Source organism: Carettochelys insculpta, chromosome 3, assembly GCF_033958435.1.
Source record: "Carettochelys insculpta isolate YL-2023 chromosome 3, ASM3395843v1, whole genome shotgun sequence".
In the NCBI taxonomy this organism is placed as follows: Eukaryota; Metazoa; Chordata; order Testudines; family Carettochelyidae; genus Carettochelys; species Carettochelys insculpta.
Window position 1 is genome coordinate 113108140 of NC_134139.1, and position 23906 is coordinate 113132045.

A 23906-nucleotide genomic window follows, 5' to 3' on the forward strand; every position below is an offset into this window, starting at 1 on the left:
CTCTATGTCCTGTGTGGGGTCTATCTTTGATTTTGCCAGATTGATAACCAGGCCGAGCGAAGAGAACGTGCCTGCTGTGACGCGTATCATGCGTAGTACCTCCTCCTTCGAGGCCCCTTTGAGTAGGCAGTCATCCAGATACGGGAATATAAATACCCCGTCTGTGCAGGTAGGCTGACACCACTGCTAAGGTCTTGGTGAAGACTCTGGGGGCCGAGGAGAGGCCAAACGGTAGGACCTTGTATTGAAAATGTTCTTTGCTTACCATGAACTGGAGGAATCGCCGGTGAGCCGGATGGATAGTTATGTGAAAATACGCATCTTGTAAGTCGAGGGCTGCAAACCAATCTCCATCGTCCAGTGCCGTAAGGATGGAGGCAACTGTGATCATCCGAAAGCGTTGCTTGTGCAGGTACCGGTTGAGGCCTCGAAGATCTAAGATGGGCCTCCAGCCTCCTGTCTTTTTCTCCGTGAGGAAGTACCTCGAGTAGAACCCTTTTCCTTGCAGTTGCTCCGGCACTCTTTCCACTGCCCCTATGAGCATGAGATGGTCTACCTCCTGCTTGAGCCTCGCTACATGGGAGGCCTCCTGGAGGTGGGGCCTGGGTGGAGGTCGTGGCGGTGGGAGTGACTGGAAGGGGATGGCGTACCCCGTGGCTATGATCTCCAGCACCCATTTGTCTGTGGTGATCCTTTGCCACTGGTCGTAGAATGGTCGGAGGCGATGGTGGAATAGCCGCTTCGGATGACCTTGTGCGATGGTAGTGATGGCGCAGCCCTGGATCTGTGTGTCAAACTTGTGGCCTTTGGCCCTGGCCCGAGGACGCACGGCTCTGTTGGGAACGTCGCCTGGGAGTTCTGTACTGCTGGTGCTGTTGATGTCGCCCTTGCTCGTAACCCCTGTGGTACTGGGGATGCTGTTGCTGGTACTGGTACCGTCTTTGTTGAGGGTAGTACTTTTTCTTTCTGTATGGAGGAGTGTAAATCCCCAGGGTCCTGAGTGTGGCTCTTGAATCTTTACTGGAATGAAGGACCGAGTCAGTTGATTCAGCAAACAGCTTCTGCGAGTCGAAGGGAAGATCGACTATCTTTGCCTGCAGGTCCCTCGGTATACCCGAAGTCTGGAGCCAGGACTCCCTTCGCATCACCACTGCCGTAGCTGTGGAACATGCTGCTGTGTCCGCAACATCCAGGGCGATCTGAACTCCCGTCCTCGAGGCCGCGTAGCCTTCTTGCACGATGGCCTTGAGCACCGGTTTCTTGTCCTCTGGAAGCGAGTCCATGAGGGAGGTTAACCTAGTGTAGTTGTCGAAATTATGGTTCGCTAAATGCGCTGCATAATTTGCCATTCGCAACAGTAGAGTGGAGGAGGAGTAGACCTTTCTGCCGAACAGCTCTAGCTTCTTGGCATCTTTGTCTGATCCCCCTGTCTTGAATTGAGATGTCTTTGATCTTTGCTGCGACGACTCCACCACCAAGGAATTTGGTTGTGGGTGGCTGAACAGAAACTCCATGCCCTTCGCCGGAACGAAGTATTTCTTATCCGCTCTCTTGTGGACAGGCAGAATAGTCGCAGGGGTCTGCCATATCATAGTGGCGGACTCCAAGATTGCTTCATCAAGCGGTATTGCTATTTTGGAGGAGGCCGGAGGTCTCAGATTTTTGAGGAGCTTATGGTGTTTCTCTTGCACCTCTGCTGTCTGGATGCCTTGCGTGAAGGCCACCCTCTTAAACAGCTCTTGGAACTGTTTGAGATCGTCCGGAGGATGGACGTCCCCTGGGGCCGTAGCCTCGTCCGGGGAGGAGAGCAAGGAACCACTGGGGTACGCCTCTCTGGACCCTTCCGGTTCCTGTCGGTGATGGTACACCCTCTCACTAGAGGCCTGCGAGGGAAAATCTCGGGGTTCCATAACCAGTCCCCCCTGAGATACTTGAGTCTCTGTCCCCGTTCGCGATTGCCCTCGGGGATACGAGATCGTCTGTGGGGATCTTTCCCTGGTAGATTGCCGGTGGTGTCTATGCCCCGCGTGATAGGGGCGACCATGGCAGAAAAGGCACTGTTCTTGGGAAGGTGACCTAGACCACTCCCTTGGTGCATACCCTCTGCGTCTGGGGGAGCGAGATCATCGAGAGACCTGGGACACTGGAGAGAGCGATTTTGGATAGTATTCCAGCGGCTCAAACCCCAAGAAGGGTGAAGGTGGTCCCAGCCAGCACGAGGCTGGTTGTAAAAATGGAGACGGGGGCTCCGGGTAGGCTAGGGGGGACCCCTGCCTTCTAGTTGGAGTCTGCAGCATGAGCGGAGGGCTGAGAGAAAGCACTCTGCAGCCCTGTCTGGAGAGGGGCTGTGGTGCCTTGTTTTGTGTGCAGCCTTCCCGCTCCCTTGAGGGGGTAGCTCCGCCCCCTGACATTTAGGGGATCTTGGCCCCATCCGCGCCGTACTCAGCATGCTTATGGGCGGTGCCGCACGGGCGGTGTCCTCCGGTACCTGCAGGCTGCATGCCTGAGCGCTCTGCACTGCCGGTTCCCCGGGGTCGGTGCCGCTGCTTGCGGTGCCGCAGGTACCGGCGCTTGTTTAGCCGCCGCCCTGCCTGCGGTGTGGGGCGGCTGTTTGATTATCGGAGGCTGAGCCGCCTCCACGTGGCTCTCCGTGCCGCTGCCGATCAGCTGTTGCTGCGGCTGGGGGCTGTGCGCTCCTCCCGTCCCGCTCGCTGTTGCTGCCGGCAGGGATCGGGCTGGGGAGACTTTCCTCCGTTTTTGCGCTGATGGGGTGAGGGAGGCGGCTTTCCTTTTATGGGCCCCAGAGGGTCCCACCTGCTGCGGCCACTCCGGCACATCTGGCTGGAGGGCCTTGTCGAAGAGCAGCATTTTAAGCCACATCTCCCTGTCCTTCCTTGCTCTGGCTGTTAATTCTGCACAGAAGGAGCATTTCTGCGTGACATGGGACTCCCCCAGGCACCTTATGCAGTGACTGTGCTCATCAGACGCTGGCATTGCCTCTCGGCAAGACTCACATTCCTTGAATCCTGAATAGGACATTGTTGGTGAGTCTTTCAGTTGTTAATGGTGTACTTAGCACCTTCTCTGTGCTGTTTTCCCCCTCTCCAATAGCCTGCCGCGGCAGGAGGGGTAATGGCCCTAGGCTCCTGGCCTCCGGTGCTCCGCTTGTTACTAGGACTGGACTGAATGCCGTCCCACTTGTTGTTTCTTTTTTTTTTTGAAAATAACAACTGGTTAACTTAACAGTAGCCTAAGAACTTGAAAACTTTAAAGAAAAACAGTTAAAACCATTGAATACGCTAACTTGGCCGTAGCCTAGTCGGATTCCGTCTGCAGCCGACGGCGGTTAAGAGGAACTGGCGGCGACCGGATCACGCACGTGGCCAGGAGCGCGCAAGGGAGCGGCGCGCACCGGCGCATGCGCGGTCCGGCACAAACTGCTTGGAAGATCCGATCTGTGGCGCCGGGCGAGCCCGACACCTAATGTGGAGCACCCACGGGGACACTCGAAGAAGAACTCTGATTTTTGCATCTTTAAGGTTCCACAGTAAATGTAGTGGTCTGTCCTCTAAGCTTAACTTTAACATAATAAACTAATGTTAGTGTGAAGCTTTGTTTCACAAAGTAATATTTAATCCTATGCTCCTTGAGGGGAAAGGCCTAGAGGTTTTATCTATCTATCTCAAGCCTCACTCATAGAGATTATATATATAGATATATAGATATAGATATAGATATAGATATAGATATCTATCTCAAGCCTCACTCCCCAGTCTGCTCTAGCAACCCTGGCCTAGATTTAATAGGTCACTCAGCAATTCTCCCTGTTTAGGAGAGACCAGAATTGTAAACACTATGACCAGCATGTCCCTCTACACCAGTCAGATTCAGCAGCTGATTTGTGCCCTAGAGGATGGCAAGAGTATTAACTGCAACTGTTGTATGTCTGCTCTAATTTATGCTCTGAAATGGCCAGAGCACCTGAGGATTTTGAGAAACAGGTATAAAGATGCAAGATGCCTTTACACCACACCTAAACTGGTAAGCACAGCTTGGTCACAGCACAGGCTGCTGTTATTCTGAATTCAGCTTCCCTTAATATCATGTATATACAGAAAGCCTCCCAAACCAGGTGGAGAGACATATACTAATAGAACTTGAGCTATCACACTAAACAGCAACATAAACATAGCAGCTCATGCTGTAAAGCCCACATGGCCAGAAAGTCCTGAGAGCCCAGCCCAAGCAGCAATATCCATACTAATGTGTTTATTGCTAGAACTAGTGTTCCATGACCATGAGTTTGTCCAAGCAGCCTGCAAGGGTCACTCCTGGCACAGTGTAGACAACCCTGAGTGACCTTAAACCCAAGGAGACACCAGCACATTCCACTGACAAGAAATTACATTACTGTCATTAAAGCAAGAAACAAAAACAGTGACTGTTACAGGAAAGATGCACTACTCTTAGGCATCAGCTGGTAGTTTTCTTCCATTTATTTACAAATATTTCCTAAATTAACCAATAAAATACACAAAATGAAGAAGGATGACATCTTGATTGTCATGCCCAGAAGCATGTCACCCTTTGAAATAATTGCCATTTGCTGCCATTGAGGACTTTCTAGCACAGACAGTACTGACTCTAATAGCAGAACATTCCACACATCTTTGTGGTTTACTCAGGGTTTAAAAGCAACATATAAATGGCACTAAAAATACACCAATAAAATAAAGGTATGATTCTAATATATAATCAAGTTTTGACACCTTTAGTATTTTACATTAAAAAGGTCATCAAAAAGGGAGAGTGAAGAAAGCAGAAAAGAGTAAAATAATTCTGAAAACTGTATAATGTATCTGCCACCCTGCATGTTGCTTCCTCAAAATGATAAAAAAAAAAAAAAGTATATGAAGCAACTAGATTTTAAATAAAGTATGCAAGGATGGGAGAGGCAAGGATAGCTTTATAGACTACTAGCCTGTAGTCTATTAGTTAACACTAATCCATAGATATTGATATTTTCTCCTCCAAAATACACACTTCCCACTGTCATAAGCACATGTTTAAAACCTAAATACTTATCAAACAAGTATACTTGCGCTCACAAAATGTTAAGCAACTTTGAGAAAAACTAATACAAGTGACTAATGTGACCGCAGAGTAGTTACCTATTACTGGTCATTTCTGCATCATGCATGTAAGTTCCAGTCAGACTGTAGGCATAGCGGATAGTGATTTTTTTAATGCTATTAGCATATGTACCATCATCATCATGATATCCAGTAAATCTCCTCTCAGAGTATCATATTCTGGCCTGACAGAAGGACAGATAATATGATTCATCTTTTTTCACCACTAACTTTCTTGTACTCTCATATCACCTCTCCCTCAATAGGGTAATAGAGAATTCTAAGCAACTGATAGATTGCTCTAAAATTCCTTTAGAAAATAAAAAGTTGAACAGATGAGGAACTGATCTTAGAGCAGGTTAGCAGCCCCCAGGAAAAAGTGCTTCCCTAACATTCAGGGCTTTATACTTGCACCTTAACATTTTTTCTTAATAACACAAGAAATAAATGAAAAAAAAAGTTCATATAGAGACTGAACTGTTATAGGACTCGAGTAGTTATTCAGAGGTATACTATAGATTTATGTTCTAAATCACAGCTTACATTAGGCTCCAGTAATGGAGGAAAGCCCATTTAATGCCCACCACATGCTGTCCTACTTTTGCTGCTCACAGCTGTGCCAGCTAATCCATAGGTTTGGTGAGCATGCTCACTTTGTATTTGTTCTCCAGTTTCGTAGGGGTTGGAATGTGACCTCTCCTCCTGAAAGTGGTAAAATGTTTGCATTGAGGGCATGGCTTGGTGCTGGAGTCAATACGGCTGAGCTCCAGGAAGTATTTATACTTGATGATGTCATCGTGTGGCAGGTTGTAGAGGACAGTTGTTTCATCCAGGTGTTCACTGCACTCTGTAATTGGACATTTTATATCTGCCTGTCCCAGCTGCACCTGCAGGTAAACAGAAAGGGTAAACAAAAATTACAGCTCTGTGACCAAAATCTTGCCTGGTAGAGCTAATACTCCATGTCAACTATGTAAAAAGCCAAGGACTTGCAACACATCTAATGAATTGCACAAGAAAAGGAATTTGTTCTGACTATCTGCTAGCCATACACTAACAAAACATGCCATTTTAAAATCATTTTAGTTTATTTTGAACACACTGTGGAAAACATATTCAAAATGTGTTAAGTGCCCCGTTCTATTTACTCTCTCTGGAGCATCTGGCACTACCATCAGAAGACAAGATGCTGGGCCAGATGTACCATTGGTATGACCCACAATGCCACTCCTATGTTCTTTAAAAACAAATACTTGTTTTAAAAAGAGACTACTTACAGTAGGTAAAATCTATACATACCAATTACATCACACACAACTACTCATGAAATATATAGAGTCTTCTGCCTACAGCTCCACATTGGGAGAATTTCACCCATACTGAAAGACTACTATCATTACAAAAGGTAAAGCTATAAAGAAGGGAAAGGCCATACTTTTAAATGAAAAAGGGTAAAGTTTTGAAGCCACTACTAATGTAGGTTTATATACTGTTCATATACTACTGCTTCAACCCTATGCAACCTACTCTGCTCTAGAACTATGTACAGTAGGGTTGTAACACTTGTGATGGTTCGGTGTTGAACCCTCACAAATGTTGAATTTCGTGAATAAGACAGGCAGCTCTGGGCAGCAGTGGGGGGAAACGGAGACCAGACCTGGAGTCCAGGGAATTGGTGGCAGCCACTGGTGCTCCCCGCCCAGAGCCCCAGGGAAGCGAGGCCACTCACCAATGCCACAACCGTGCCGTATATAGATACAAATTTTATCTACAGGAATTTCTAGGATATTATTCAATCATTGCAATACTTTAGAACCACACAATCAAATCTCAAAATTCCCCATTCTACAGAGGAAAAAAGCAAAGAGGTCAAAGCCACAATTTGCAAAGAAGGGGACCTAACATTAAGCACAAAATGGCCTAACTTTCCACTCATTCAGACATTTGTTTCAAAATGACAGCCTGGATGATTTAAGGCGAGCACATGATTATACAAAATGGAACTCCCTTAGAAAGTCAGTTGTGTGTTCTGAGACTCATCTGCTAACATAACTAAAATAATTCTTTAATGCCTTTTGCTACTATTAGGACTACAGACAGATAAGGAAAAACAAGCACAATTACTTTAAGGGAATAATTCAATACCTATCGCAAGGCCAAATTCTGTCCTCTGATGCACCTGTGTAAGCCATTTAGGGTGTTACTGAGAACAAAGTATGGTGGTATTTTATAAATACAAGTGAAGGGAGAACACTGGCCTGCAGAACTTCTATTACTTTTGAACATGCAGCTACAAAATATGTTACCTGCAAATTCCTTACTCTCCCTCCGCCATGGGGTTCCTCATGAGCAAAACCCCTCTCAAACTGTGAATCTTTTGCTTACTATAAAAAGGATGATCCAAGACTAAAAGAATGAAAAATTGCCGTTACTTTCCATTACGTATTTCCCATTGTGGACAACTTCAGGTGATCAAAAGTCATTAGTCAGACCCACAAAAACATGATGTTTTCATTTCTTTAAAGACTATTGTGGATTCTTTGATTTATGTTTTGACTGTTTTTAAACTACCCCATCCATCATGGGTAGGCGTGAGAGAAATGACTCTGGTCCACCTCTCACCAGCTTAGTCTACCTAGCTATCTTCAGTCACCACTCATTCACATAGCTTCACCTCTACTCCTCCTGGGGTTCCTCATCCCCTACTGTCAGGGCTTCCGGACTATAGAACACTTCAAAGGGTCTTTACTCTTCCCACCCCATCCAGATGTTGGAGGGCAGCGCACGACAGAGGAACCATTCTGTTCCCATTGCTCAAGGATGGGGAAGGAACAAGCCCAGCTCCACCATCTTCTCCTATGAGGGTGGCTTTGGGTTGCAATGGGGAAGGGGAAAGAGACACAGCACTGTCTGCAGCAGCTCTGAGTGGTTATTCTGCACCAAGAGGCAGGCAAGTGGAACAGCCAGTCAATCTGAAGGCTCAAAATCACTACACTGACTGAACCAACCAAAATCACATCATAGCAGAGAGTTCACAACCGTGAATTTTTTTATGTAACTAAATATTTGGTAGCCCTTCAAGGTCTCATTCAGGATCAGGATCCCACCACACCAAGTGCCATGTTAACAATATACAAGTAACAGGTGGTAAGCCACAGAAGAAAGACAGTGGACTGTGGTACTATGAAAGACTGTACATTTATTTAAATTGTGTATGTGCAAATTGTAATGAAATACTGATTTGAATAAAATTTAGCCTCTGATACAATTCTCTCCCCCATCACTCACGTGTTCTTACTCCTCTCCCATTTCTTTATAAATTATTCCTGTATTATGTTTCATTTTCCTTTAGGTTTTCTTTTCCATAACAAATACATTAAGGTCCTTTCCTACTTACTTCTCCACCATATTGCTTTCCCTACCAACAATATCCGACAGCGTTCTTACCAGAGTCGTCATACTCCTTCCTCTCAAGAGAAAAATCTGTCCCAAGAAAACATGGATATTTTGTTCCCGGCAGAGTTTTGGGTACATATAATGCAATTGTTAAGTCAGATCTAATTTAAGGTTTAGTTCAACAGAAATCTTATTTTAGACTGTTTTCCATTTTTCCTTCCAAATGAAAAACTTCAGCGTACGTGGAACAGGATGCTTATTTCTACATAAGACTTTCACTGACATTAAAAAAACCAGAAGATACCAGCTAGAACATGTTTAATTACTGCAGTGCAAGTCTGTGTGTAAACAGACAGCAGGTTGGAGTTATGCTGTTGCATTTCTGTGATCAAAGTCTCATTTCCCCTCCCCATTTCAGACTATGCCTTTGGAAGGAATTCTCGGCCCACGATATGTTCCTGGAGGTGAAATAACCTAAGTCAAGTACCTTACTGACTCCAGACATCGCATGCAGCCTTGCAAGTATGTAAGCGTGCACTATTCATTGTCCTCAGATGTGTTTTTGTTGATAAAAATAAAAAGGCATAAATCACACAAAAATACTGTTGAGGCACTTGGAGAACAGGATTATTTTACATTTTAATATAGTCTGCTTACAAGGACAGAGCATAGAGCAAGGAGTGGGAAGCAAGAAAGAAAGAAAGTGGTAAATATACACCTGCAATACAAATGAGATTTAATATGAACTTTGGTGCTCCTGGACCCCCTCCCACCATGTGGCTGGAGTGGCAGTGACAGCTAAACCCTGCTGTGGTGGGGGAGGCGGGAGAGCCCTGAGCCTTACAGGCCACACCTAGCACACAGGCCGCAGGCTGCCCACCCCTGCTTTATAAAACATACAAATTTGCAGGCAAGTCATGTCAAAACTCAAAGTGACTCTCTTCCAGAGGCTGTCAAATCCAAGTCCAAACTATGACCACAGCCTATCTGTTCTTCACACTCCACTTAGAACTCTCTGACTGGTTATTGAATCAATAAAGGCTTCTTGGAGGTTAGCCAGAATCAGGTCCCTGTTTAAATATGGGAAGCATCTCATCATTTACAGGTCACTGCAACCAGTTCAATTCTTCTTATGCTACTTAATTTCCAAAGGCAGCATTCATACTGACTGAGTGGACGTGATATACCTTGACTTCAGCAAAGCTTTTGATATGGTCTCCCGCAACATTCTGGCTCATAAGTTAGGGAAGTATGGATTGGATCCATGGACTATAAGATGAATAGAAAGCTGGCTTAATGGTCAGGCCCAAGGGGTAGTGGTCAATAGCTCAATATCTGGATGGCGGTCATTTTCAAGCAGATTGCTGCAAGGCTCATTCTGAGGCCAGTGTTGTTCAACATCTTTATTAATGACCTGAATGAGGGACTGGTTTGCACCCTCAGCAAGTTTGCAGATGACACTAAGCTAGGGGGAGAAGCAGATACATTGGACAGTAGAGACAGGATCAAGGGTGACCTGGATAAATTGGAGGACTGGGCCAAAAGAAATCTGATGTGGTTCAATAAGGAGAAGTGTAGAGTCCTGCACTTGGGACAGAAGAATCCCAAGCATTGTTATAGGCTGGGGACTGATGGGCTAAGCAGCAGTAAAGGCGATAGGGACCTAAGGGTTATGGTAGACGAAAGGCTAGATATAATTCAACAGTGTTCCCTTGTAGCCAAGAAGGCTAATGGCACATTAGGAGGAGCATTTCGAGCAGATCTAGAGAAGTGGTTATTCCCCACTATTCAGCACTGGGGAGGCCACATCTAGAATAGTGTGTCCAGTTTTGGGCACCCCAGTATAAAAAGGACGTGGATGTGCTGGAGCAGGTTCAGCTGAGGGCAACAAAAAACGATTAGGGGGCTGGAGCACATGACCTATGAGGAGAGGCTGAGGGATTTGGGCTTATTTAGTTTATAGAAGAGAAGACTGAGGGGTGATTTAATAGCAGCCTTCAACTTCCTGAAGAGGGGCTCTAAAGAGGATGGAGAGAAATTGTTCTCAGTGGTGACAGATAACAGAACAAGGAGCGATGGTCTGAAGTTGCAGAGGGAGAGATATAGGTGGGATATTAGGAAAAACTACTTCACCCAGAGGGTGGTGAAGAACTGGAACGTGTTGCCTAGACAGGTAGTGGATTCTCCATCCCTAGAGGTTTTTAAGTCCCAGCTTGACAAGGTCCTGACTGAGATGACTTACTTGGGGTTGATCCTGCTTGAAGCAGGGGGCTTGACGAGATGACCCCTCAGATTCCTTCCATTCCTATGATTCTAAGATTCTATAGTTGTGCAAGGCAGTAAAAGCATGCTATCAACGGGATCTGAGTGAAGTGAAAAGTTCTGTCCCTGTTATCAGTCCTAAATCATATTCCCTCCTGCACGCCTTTATTACTTAACAGAAGCATTTCAGCTTTATAATGAAGATCTGAACAGTCTTCTTTTAGTCAGTGAAGTGCAGTGTTCTTTACCACAATGATAAAATATTTAAACCAGAGAGTAATCATTACCATGCATTACGACCTACAGGTAATGCTAGCTCATCAGCATTTTAAAGCTCAGTTCACTGAAGGTAGTTGCCAGAATTATTATAGACGTGATACAGCAAATACTGCACTAAATTTAACTGTATAAATTATTTCCACACCATGCTTCTCATTCTCCAGCTATACCAAAGACTTTTAATTAATGAGTTGTTGACAGTGGTAGTTAAGTGATTGTGTAAGCAAATCAGTCATAGATTACAGGCTCAGTAATAGTTTCCATACATCCTGTGCTCTCCAGATCCATGTTACTCAGGATGGAAAACGTTGAGTGAATAGCTCAAGAGGAGGAGGAGAACAGAATTCAGGACTTTCCACCTCTAGGTTACTAAATTTAGACCTTATCCATTTCAGGGATGAGTATAAACTGCTACTCCTAGTACCCTGTATATCTGCAGATATCCACAGATGTGGATATCCACAGATAACAGAGGGCTACCCACGCAGGGCTCTCCCTACCTCTCCACCCTGCAGATGCCCATGCACTGCCAAAAGAGAAAGGATACAAGAAACTCCATCCTAAATCTTGCAGTAGGAGGGGCCAAATACTGTCCCTGCCCAGCATCCTTTGCCTCCTCAGCCAGTTGAGGATTCTGGCTAGGACACCGATGATTTTTTTTTAAATGTGACTCCTAACAAACGTAGCTCCCCAGTTTGTGGGGAGATTATTTTTAACATGTGATTCAACACACAAGCGATGCTACCATTGGGTACCCATTCATTTCAAGTGTTAAGTAGAAGGTGGGTGACTTAAATAGTTTGACAAACAGCTTTGTATAATGAACCAGAAGCAGCATTTGCTGTTAAATACAGAAGCATCCTAGTGCTACCACTTAAAATGGTGGCCTGGAAAACAAGCCATACATTGGACTCAGTGATGCCACATTCCACAGCCTAACTTTTCTGCATATTTGTATTGTAGGCAGCATTAAAAGGGAAGCCTGGTTCCTGGCTCCCTGACACTCCTTGGAGTCAGGAAACTGACCAGCGAAGTAGCACTGATCAGTTTCCTGGCTCCCGCATGAGGAGGGGAGCCAGGAGTCAGGCTGCAACCTGGTTCCCAGTTCAGTGTCACTCATGATTTCGACTCACGTTAATCCAGGTAAAGGGCCAGTTGAAATCACGTAAATAGGGCTTTTACTGTAGTATACTACCACTCATTAATTCATATACCATATTACACTACGGAGCAGCTCCACATGTTTCAGAAGAAGCGCTAAACATTTAATCTTCCATGTTTAGAAATTCAGAGGTTTGGTCTCTGACATTTGCAAAGTACTTCCATGTTGATTTTCTGAGGAATACTACTTTTTTTAATTTGCTGTGTTATTGTTTCCTTTAATCAAGTCATGGCACTTGTTCTGGTGATCAAGTATATTCTTTGAAATACGCTAAGGACTCTCTTTTCATTATGAGTAGCCAGACTTCCTTTTGAGGAATATTTGACAGAGCTAAGTGCAAACACTTCACTGAGTCAATTCAAGTTCAATACAGAGAAAAAAATAACACCTCCAAAACAAGGAGGTAGAATGAGGATTTACAACTTAATAATTCTCATTTACTGACGGGGCAGTGGTGCAAGAATGATTCAATACAAGGATGCAATTACATCACTGTAAGAATGTTTGTGAACACTGCCCCTTGTCACACTATCTAATTTACTATTTGAAAAAGTATTTTCCTGTTCTTTAGCTAGGATAAGCAATACCTAGAAGTTGCAAAAGAGAGGAAATGCAATTGTCTCCATCTGTGACCAGATTTTTTCTCCATAATGTTTTTGTAGCGGCCACCATCAACTCACCCATGAGAAACAGTTTTCTAAATCCGGCCAACTCAAAGATCAGTGGCTGAGTATCGTATTTTAAGTGGTGAGATGGATAATATACTTAGACCCAACATGAAGGTCAAGATGCCCATACCAAACCTGTCGTCAGGTCTCACAATGCACCAGTTTGGCCACCATATCTAATCACAGTGAGGGTATTTTTGAGGAGGCCGTTTTGTTCAACAGTAGACATTTCAAATCAGTACCAATCCAAACAGGAAAAAAGGCAATTACATCTCAATCCAGTCTCAAAACGCAAAGACAAAGAGTTCAAATGTTAAGCTTCACTAAATTCCAAAGGAAACGCTTTGTTTTCAGGTGGGAAGATGTAGTTATGAGGTGAGAATCTGGAAACTAGGAGGTGAAAAAAAATGTTAGCGGGAATGTTATGAAAGTAAAAGAAATCAAGATTCCTTTAGAGCTCCACAGGATGCAATTATGAGAAGGGGCCTGAATACTCTCTGGCACACATTAAAATCTGCAGCAAAATCTTAATAGCGTGATATACGGTCAACCCTCGAAATATGCAGCTTGAAGGTGCACGTAACTCGCTTTAATGCGAGATAAGCACAACTCAAAGCTGCTCTGTGGCCCCTTCCCCCGACTTCTCCCAGCCACATGGCTGTCAGCCTGACAGCCACACCACTGGAGAAAAGCAGGGGAAGGCCTTTAGCTTGCCTAGCTGCTCGTTGTTCAGTTTCCTAGTCCCACAAGCGGCAGGGAGCTGGGAACCAAGCAGCCTGGTTCCCAGCTGCCCTGCGCTGGCAGAACTGAAAAACTGAACAGCCATGAGCTGGTCAGTTTCCTGGGTCCCACAAGCGGCAGGGAGACAGGAACTAGGCTGCCCCCTGGTTCCCAGCTCCCTGCCACTCTGGGAGCCAGGAAACTGACCAGCACTGGTGGGTTGGTCTGTTTCCTGGCTCCTGCAAGCCGAGGGGACCCAGGAAACAGGAGGCAGCCTGATTCCCTCTCCACTGACTTGTGAGAAAATTGGAGTTATGCAGGGGCTACACCAACACAGCCCATGTAACTCAAGGGTTTACTGAAGTTCTAAATGCTGAGTGACAATGAAATTTCATCAGTAGATTCAACTACATTCAAAACTATAATTTGAAAATAAAAACAAAGTCATTAGGTAAACACAAACATCATGTATTTTTTCCATAAACACTTCCTCCAGATTTTCATCTCTCTCTCTCACTCACTCACACGAGCCTACTGTGAAAGCCATTATGGTGGATAACAGCAGGTTTCTGTCAAGCTGGGGCTTTTGGCAATTTGTAAAGGGAAAAATATGGCTTTTTCTTTTTATTTATTTAAATTATATATAAACACACCTCCAGGGTATTTAAGATTTCCAGTTCTTGGAGCAGAGATCACAATCTCCCAATCTTGTTTCCAGGGGAGGTGAAGGAAAACCATGGGAAGCAGGCAAGGTTTTTACTGCTTTCCCTGCTCATTCGATCCTGCTCAACAGCCAAACACCCTGTTGTGCCCTCACCTCCTTTATTTTTTCCCCACCATTGCAGCTAACAAGTGATGTATGAAAACCATTAGCTGGACAGTCTGCCAGTTCTGTGGGCAGTGAAATACATTCCGTGAGACATTTAGAATTGTACGAGGGAATTTCAGATTAATGTCTTAGGATACGTCCGTACTTACTACAAGTTTGATGCACCGCAATTGATCCACCAGAGTTCAATTTTGCCACGTAAGTGAAGATACAGTAAAATCAATCTCTCTGGGGTCGGCCATTGACCCAGGTACTCTACACTGCTGGATGAAGTAAGGGATGTCAGCACAAGCCAAAACAGCCTTGATCTACACCAGGGCACAAAGGCGATCCCAATAAATTGATTCTAGCTACACTAATGGCATGGCTAGAGCTGTGTATCTGGGATGGACTTTGATCCCAAGGGTAGACCAGGCCTTAGGGTGAACAGAAGTAAGTCATACTACTCTTAGAGCTTTCTTTTCAGTCTGTCTGCACAGTAAAGCACACACTACATTGTTTCACATTTAGGTAGTTATCTTCACAACCATAAGGAGCTAAAAATCAATGTTAAAAAATAAAAAAGGCTTAAACGAGGCTGCCAAATACGGCTGCTAGGGTGACATTCTGTGGCCAATTCCATTAAAGAGACGATAATATAGGACCCTGAAAATAAGTTACATATAGGCCACATCTATTCAGAGGTGCTCTCTCAGCAGCTTCATGCTAATGAGCAGTCTCATAATTGCAAATGACTGCTCATTAGCATAGCTGCATAAGATTTCGTTCTCAGCAGAGGGTGTTGACGTGATGTGTTGACGTGCCTCTGCTGGCTAAACTGCCCCCCCACATTGCCAGTAATTCAGGGATAAGGGACTGGAAACAAAAGGGGGTTTAGTTGGCAGACACACATCCATATGGTATATTTACGGCTGGCACCACCCTCTGCTGAGCATGAAATCTTGCACGGCTATGCTAATTAGCCATGAAAATATGCTAATGAGCAGCCATTTCCAATTGCAAGACTGCTCATTAGCATGGAGCTGCCAGGAGAGTAGCTCCGTACAGACATGGCCATACTGTCTACTTCTGGGACACTCAATTACTAAATGATGAATATTAGCCACAAAATTACTTTTTAAACCCGCAAGGCGATCCCTGCAAAATAACATTAAGCAGGACCAAGGGAAAACTTAAGAGCATTTTATGGAATCATTTATATGTAATGGAACATATTTTATTAAAACCAAAGCGATCCTCTGTTCTACTCTGGTGCATGGTGTACCTAATTATAAATCTGCTTTTATTAATAAAATCTCTGGAGTATACTTCCCATTTTCACTGAAATCCATTTTATAGGAGTGTAGTAAACATGCAAGTGTGCTAAATATTACCACAGACAGCAGAAGAGAAAGTATGCGCTGTATAATTCTACTCTGACTGGGGAACTAAACAGTTCTACTGTAAAGTCAATTGGAACTCCCTGGCTTTCACATGTGTAGTCCTTATACAAGTTTTGCACATTGAACTATGGGACACTTAAGGAAAATGCACAACAATTTTAAAAAAATTAGGATACAAAAGTCACCCTACCATTTCAGGTCACTTTGAGTCACACCTTGCTTGTTTTGCTTACTGAAGTCCTGATTTTGCAAGCAAACAATTAAACCAATGCTCGCGTTTACACACATGAACACTGACTTTTCATTTGCAAGATGGGGTCAGGGTGTATTAAAACAAGAGGATTAAAAGTTTTAAAATCTTTAAATCAGATTTTTTTTAAAAAAACAAAATACAAAATTTCTCAATTAAAAGCAGTTACAATTAAATCTCATCACATTCTACATGTACACTTAAAGACTCAAAAAATGAATTAACGGTTCTACATTGCCCAGCCTACCTACTAGCTCTTGTTTCTTGAAACTTCTGGGCTTCCAATTTCTGCTTCTTGGCAGAGTAAAAAGTAACATGCACAAAGAAAAACACAAATTAGATAGGACTGTTTTTTATTGCGATTATGTGGTGGTGGATCTTGGCCGAGCACAGCAGAGGAGTTAATTAAGACACTGTCCTCAAGACAGAGAAAATGCATAGAAAAGGAGACAGCACAGAAAGGAACTTTGGAGAGGCTAGGAAAAAAGAAAAAAAAAAGAAAATGGAAGACATTAGCCAGCACACACACAACTTCCTTCAGTTCCCCATATTTTTGCCACAGAAAAACTGTCAACTTCTGGATGTTAGAGACCCTCTATCTGGAATATTTTGAAGAAATTATTTCTCTGAGTAAAAAAGGAAAATGCATCAAATGACAGCAGTGGAACTAGATCTTGTATCTCCTCCTTGCAAGGATGAAATACCGAGAGGAAAACAGCTTACTGGGAGAAAACAAGGTTGATTAAGATGTGGATGTGGCTTAGTGGATCAGCCAGTTAGTAACTTGAATAACTCACTTTACAATGCCTCATCCTTCAAGACTCCCTCTATGCCTTTCATTGCAAGTATGATTGGACAAGTAAATTCCCAAGCTATTTTCCTGTGGTGGATGCTGCTAGGAAAAAAAAAAAAAGTTTAGCTTAGCTACTCCTTTTGGCTTGTTTAATTAGTTAACTAGGTTTAGAATCCATCACCCAAGTATACCATATCGAAAACTGCACTAAGAAATCTAAAGGTGCCAGTTACATATATTACATAATACAAGCCCCTTACTTTGGAACACGATGACCACAAACCGTAATGGTGATGCCATAAATCTATTCCCTATTTCATCTCAGCATAACTCATTTCTTCCAAAGGAACCCCATTCTGTACCTATTTTCTCAAAGAACAGAAGTGTCAGGACATGCAGTGAGACTTACTACAAAATTAAGTGCGCTCTAAGGGCACAGTCAGTCTTAGCTTTTCTGGTAAATTGATTTAAAACAATTTAAATAGTCTTGAGTTTAATACATCCATCCTAATTGAGGCTTTAAACAAAAAACAGGTAACCAAAAAAAATCACCCTTACTGATTTTTGTTACATGCACTCCTTAAAATTCAGGACAGATTACCATAGTTTCTACGTACTTTGAAATTTTGGATGAAGTCTTAGGTAATGCTCTAATGTATGGGGGGGAAAAATCCTTTCAAAAGTTGCATGCCACTTGAATTAAAGGAAACAATTTTTCTAGGCCTCTAGCCTATATAAGGGTTTCCCATCATTATACTCTGCATTCACTTACTTTAAGAGTAAAAACAGATAATATTCTAGAAATGCTAGGCCAGATTCTCTGGTCTGGCACAACTGAACTTTAAGCAGTCTTCACACTCTCTTCTTCCTTGGACCAGCCAGCAGTGTAAGTTACGGCAATCTCCTTAAAGCTGGTTCTTCAAGCCAGAAGCTAACGGTTCCATTCCAGAAGCTAAGGGTTAGTCTGACATACATATGAACGCAGGGGAAAGGAGCAGTGGAGCTGGTATCACCTACACTGGAGAGGATGTAGCAAAGTAGCTGCTATAACACAGCTAAACCCTCTGGTGATTGCTCTACACAGCTGGAATATTCAGACAGCCACAGAAAATGGCCATCTGGATGTTTGTGACAACCAAAGAAAGAGAGACTACTTTAAGAAATTACGTAACTATTACACACAAACCCCTCTCATTAAAAGGCTATAATTACAAAGTCAAGCACTCAGAAGTTAGGGAATACCAGTATTACGGTTATTTGTGCACATTTAATTTATCTTCCTCATATTTATGCATAATGTAGTCTCTAATTATTTGACACCCCCCCCCGCCCCCATTACATTCAGTGCTCAGGATGGACCTGCACTTGCGAGCCATTAGGGCTACGTAATTAGAGAGGCTTTCATGTGTATGATCTGCCTCATTTACCACACAACTGGGAAGGTGTGCAATAAACAAGGTAGGAAACTGCAAGAAGAGAAAAAAAAATAAAGTCTCACAGTCATAGCACCCGAGGGCTGCCCTGGAGGACTAAGAACTCTGAGGCAAAAGCAGAAATAGAACCCTTGTGATGAGAGTCAACTCATTTAAACCAAATTTTTCACAGGTGGTCACTAACTGAATGTTTTTCATTTAACAGGTGCTGAATTTGAGCATATTCAGCTGCTGCTGAAGTAACCAGGAGCTGTGCTTTGAGCACCACATGTCATATGAATGCTAAATGTTCTGAAGAACCATACCTGGCCCCAGCGCATTTCAAATCCAGCATTCAAAATTTGACCTCGCTTCCTCATTTCCCCCCATTGCAGACCTGGAAAACTGCCACCTCAGAACAGTATTGTGAAAATAAGTTTATTCATGTTTGTAAAGTACTCATATACTAGAATGGTAAGTGCCATGGAGGAAGTTAATTCTGCCTTCAGAGCAGAGTTTGAATAGCATGCAGTAAATAAGGCACAGAGACATGCAATGAACAGTGATAAAATAATGCTAGCAACTTGTTCAGTGAGCATCATCCACCTGCCCATCCTGAATGAGCCAGCAGTCATGTGGAGAAAATGTGATCATGTCATAAAAGTCTTATGTTGATGCATACACACAAGAGGAATGAATCAGGGTTGCTAAGCCATCTCAATTCTGGCATTTGCTAACTTTTGCATGCTGCACTTACTGTTGTTTTAAGTTTTCCACATGCAAGACCCTTGTTTAAACAAAAACCACCACAAAACACAGACATTTCATCACATGAAAGAAATACTACTTCCCACTTGTTTTGATGGTAGAGTTATAATCTTTACATCCACACCACAAAACTATGCCACTTGAGCTAATGGAGTAATTAGCAACAGCAGTAGATTGTCATTCTCTTTCTGGACCAGCCATTAGAGGAGGTTGGAGACAGCAAAAGCATGGTTAAGAGTGAAATTCTGGGTTTATTTGTAGGTGCCAGAAAGGAGTAGGTACGTACCTTTCTGCCCCTTTTTCCCACCCGTCTTGTGCACAAGCTTGGGCCCTTCTGTCCAGTTCATCCCCATCCTACTCATGTACCAGCCCTCTCCCTCTAGCCACATCCTGCTTCCTTATCCTATTCCCAGCCTACTTACCCATCAAGTTCCCCACCCCCTTTCAGTCGTTCCTTCTAGACATCAGCCAGGCCACTCCCTTTTGTCACTCCCTAGAAGCCAGCATGAGAATTATTTAGAGCAGGGTTGAGCAAACTTTTTTACATCAGGCTCCACTTTTTGTCCCCACAATTAGCAAGCCCCCCCCCACCAACCTGTCTAATGTAATCCAACTGACAAATTTTGATTTGCATTTAAAAAAAAAAAAAAACCTTTCAGCATGTGTAAGAAAATAAGTAGGTAGAATGTAAAAACTTTTTTCATCTGTATATAAGTGTGAATACACATACATAAGTACAGTAACAGATTTCAACATTTTTAATGAGATGGATGAGCCTAAGACCCTTGTGCTGCACACACCTTAGAAAATTTGAGGCCCACCCCCCACTTTGTACACCCTGATTTAGAGCACAGGTAATCCACATCTCTCATTATTCCTGTGCTATCACGTACTAGACCACACAATATAAAGTGAGCCCTGCTCCATCCCTGAAGTCCTGGGCTGAAGCATATTCAATGCAGATTGAATCAGAGAAATTAGCTGCCAGATTAAACAGGTCTCAGAGTATGCGCTAAGTGCAATTTTTCAGAGGTTTACTAATTGGTCAAATGTAGGTGTTGTTTCCCCAAGAGGGAAAGTAAAAGGAACATTCCCAACACAAAGGCAAGCCAGTTCAAATCCCCATTCCCAGGCACAGACACACAAAGGCTTTGTCTACACGAGCAAGTTATTTTGAAAGATTTTTCGAAAGAAGGGGGCTCTTTCAAAAGATCCCATGAAGCGTCTACGCACAAAAGGCATTCTTTCAAAAGTAAAGCCAAAGAATGCGGTGCTCCTTTTGACATCGCTCTTCCTCTCCCGTTTCAGAAGACTGCCCCCTTTCGAAAGAAAACACATGTAGATGCTGTAAGGGCCATTTTTCCCCAACAGAGCAGACTTCATAGGGCCTGATTTTTCCGTGGTTGGCTAGTTCTTTTGCAAGACCAGTCGTTGTGTGGAGGCTCTCTTTTGAAAGAGCAGATCGCTCTTTTGATCTGCTTTTTTGTGCATGGACACACTCCTTTGAAAGAAGTTCTTTTGGAAAAGATCTTCCAGAAGAGCTTCTTTTGAAAAATTTCTGTAGTGCAGATGTTCCTGAAGTGTTTCGCAACCAAATTATCAGAGTTATTAAAAAGATATATGGGTAAAAAAGATGTTTCCCATTCTTCTATTCTCAGAAATGAGTGACTTTGGGGGATTGGGGGAGGCTAAAATTGACCCAGAAATATTCAGTCTTAAATGGACACCCAGCATGCAAAATTTAAGCTTGAATGACTCAGGTTTGCCAAAGTTATAAGAAATGAGGGGAGGAAGTGTCTTACAATAGGGATTGTGGACAGAGTTATAATTGTTTAAGGTGGTCTACCTATATTTTCATAGCTTAGCATGTTTGAATTTCTTTTAAATTTACTCTTAGCTCTGAATTTTTTGTTTTGCAACAGTTGGCACACGTACAATTACACCATCCTGAGGTGGGAGTTTAAACCCATAACTAGGGACATTATCAATTTTAACTCCTACTTAAGGTAGCTCTGCCTGGAAATAAAAATACAGAGCTTAGAACAGCAGTTCAATACATTAACATAGTACCACTTAGAATAATATGGTATTTTCTCCCTATACAGCTCTGTATCTGAAAAGCAATGAATGCCCTGTCCTTCTCAAACCCACTTTCCTCCAACTGTGTCATAAATACAATCCCACTTGCCATTCACTATTTGCCATTTAATACTTTGTAATTTGGATGATTCCCCCAAACCAAGTCACAGTTCTTTATTATCACAATTATACTCTTACAAAACCAGCAATCTTCTATCTGAACGCGTTTGTCAAATTCTAAGAATGTCAAGCATGAAACTGCATTCCACAAAGCATAGGCCACTTGATTTATAAAGGGAGCTAGACTGCTAAACTGGCTTATAATTCAGACACACCAATGTTTTCAGTTTGTGTTTGTGGCAATTAATGCAATCATTAGGGCAATTACATAGAAGATGTTAACAGAACTGGTTTAATACGCAAACAACTTTCAGAAACATCCTCCTTTGGGGGTTTTTTCCAAGGCTAATCCCAAACCAGTAGTTATTTCTCCATTTCAAAATAAAACTTTGTGGAAAAATAATCTCTTCACATGTTTAAGTGCACTATAAAAATCCTTTTAACATTTGGCTTTATTTTTGCTCACTAATAATTCAAAAATAGCTGAAAAGAAACTTCCAAACATGGCTTCCATTATGCACAGTATCATCATTAAAATTGGGCTGAAACAAAAAAAAACAGATTGAAAAAGCCAGCTCTGAACATTTAAATCAGCAAAAAATCCCAGTTTGCCCTTGTCTTCACGTAAAAGTTACCAGGGCTATTGTTGGACAGGGTCACAGAATCTCAGAGATAAAAGACGAACTATCCATTTGGTTTCTTTAGACACGCAGGACAGTCCCCCACAATTTATATACCTCAAATTTAATCAATGAGCTTTAACACTACGTTAATGAGACAATTCTACATTCTGCCATTTCTAGCTCAGCAAGTTTTTCCTTACATTAGCCTCCACTGACACTAAGTTTCTTCTCCTTTCTTAAATTTACATACTTTTAGACTTCTCTACATATTTAACTTTTAATCTGTCTTCTCCAGTCAGTCCCACATACAAGCTAAACTTTTCACCATGAACTTCCTCTAACTTTTCCAGGCCCATTTGATAACAATGGCCAGAAGTGAACACCACATTGTATAGTAAAGGATTTTCACTTCCCCAGGCCCTGAGGGACTCAAAAGGTAGTCACTCAGCCGAGCTATATGATTGCAGAAGAACTGTCAAAGATCTTGAAGCTTCCACAAAGGTACAGTGCTAGGTGAAAGCATAAATTGAACCCCAAAATAGCTACATAGAAATTTCGGAAGAATGCTTCTCTTAGCAGCTGTAGGGTCTATTTCAATCCTAGGACAGCAGTTAATTTGAAGAGGTGGTGCTAACGGTAAGAAAAAGTAGATGAAGAGGAATGACTGATAACTGGAGAAGTCTTAGACATAACTGGTCTTTTTGAAACACAGGAAGATGAAGATAAGTATCAGAAAATAGGTGAGAAAATCCATGATTTGTGTAACACTGGAATAAACCATCAGCTATGTAGTGAAGTCATGTCCTCCTTCAATGAGTCAAAAGGGCAAAAGAACTGCGAAAGGACACCATGTGCTACCATCCAGATCCTTCCCATTTCAATGCTCTAAATTCTATTCTTCATGTGACATTCTATGCCTTGGGGAAACATCCTGTAACTCCCACATCCCTCAATGTATGGCGTGTAAAGCTGGTCATGAGAGGTATCGGGGGAAAGCTTATGATGTGCTGAGGTCCTTATTCTATCATTATGTGCATCAATAATGCATATGAATTTATGAGATTGTGTTGTAAGGTTGTCACTAAAACATGCTGTAAACTGGGGAATCAGTCAGATGGCAGCTCTCCCCAGACTACAGCAAGGAAAACAAACAGTGCCTGAGTGGATGTCAAACAACCAATGTCCAGCAAGGAATCTACATTCAGTGACTCGCGTGCATGAGGCTAAACCAGGGGAATTGTGCCCCCTTGCCTAGCGATTCAGCAGTGCCCAACAGACATACCTGGATTCACTTTTTCCAAGCACTGCAGTACGACATATTCTTGAGGTGCAAGGCTGGGGCAGTGGTGGGAGGAGGAGGATCTGGCTGGTGCATTTCTGTGTGATTCATAAGTGGTTATGGGAGCATTCATTCAACCTAGATTGCTGTGGCACTCCACATGTAGTTGTGCAGAGTGATAACAGCACCTGTAGGGGCTGCTGCTTGTCACAAGCAAAGCACTGTGAGAGAAAGCCCAGGCTGGAGAATTAAGCAGCCCCACAATCCCAGGCTGCAACATGGGCATCCCATCACACTTAAGTCTACCTGTTTAACAAGCATGGTGCTGCATGTGAGAAGAAGAGATAAATTATCGGCTGAGGAGGCCACAGGGCTGTTGAAAGAACAGCTGCTTTGGGTGAAGCAGCAGCTGCATGGGGAAAAAGGTAAATTAACAACTGCTCAGACTCTTCCCCTTTAAACTCTTGCATTACTTGCCACTTAGCCAAAGAAGACACGATAGTTTAGTTTTTGATCCATTTGATTTTCAAGGTTTTGAGCTTAATCTTCGACCATGCCCAATAAGCACTGGGAACTTCTACTGTAAGAATAGCAACAAATGTCTAGATCGTTTTGCAGGTCCCCTCTGTGTGCGAGAAGGCTGCAGGAGCAGGCTGGGAATTGGAGGGTCTGAGCAGGAGAAAGGTGGATGGATAGGTGAAGTTATTCATAATCTCTCTTCGTAACAAATGATGTCACTGTTTATTTGAGAA

General features: G+C 43.1%; 1 protein-coding gene across 3 annotated transcripts in view; it reads right to left on the minus strand.

Moving 5' to 3' along the window:
• RNF217 (ring finger protein 217) overlaps positions 1-23906 on the minus strand; it is a 79361-nt gene that overhangs the window by 47265 nt on the left and 8190 nt on the right. For all 3 annotated transcript variants that reach the window (XM_074990629.1, XM_074990627.1, XM_074990628.1), the window contains exon 2: positions 5786-6019. In XM_074990629.1, the coding sequence (XP_074846730.1) occupies positions 5786-6019 (234 nt within the window). The remainder of the gene's footprint in view (positions 1-5785; positions 6020-23906) is intronic.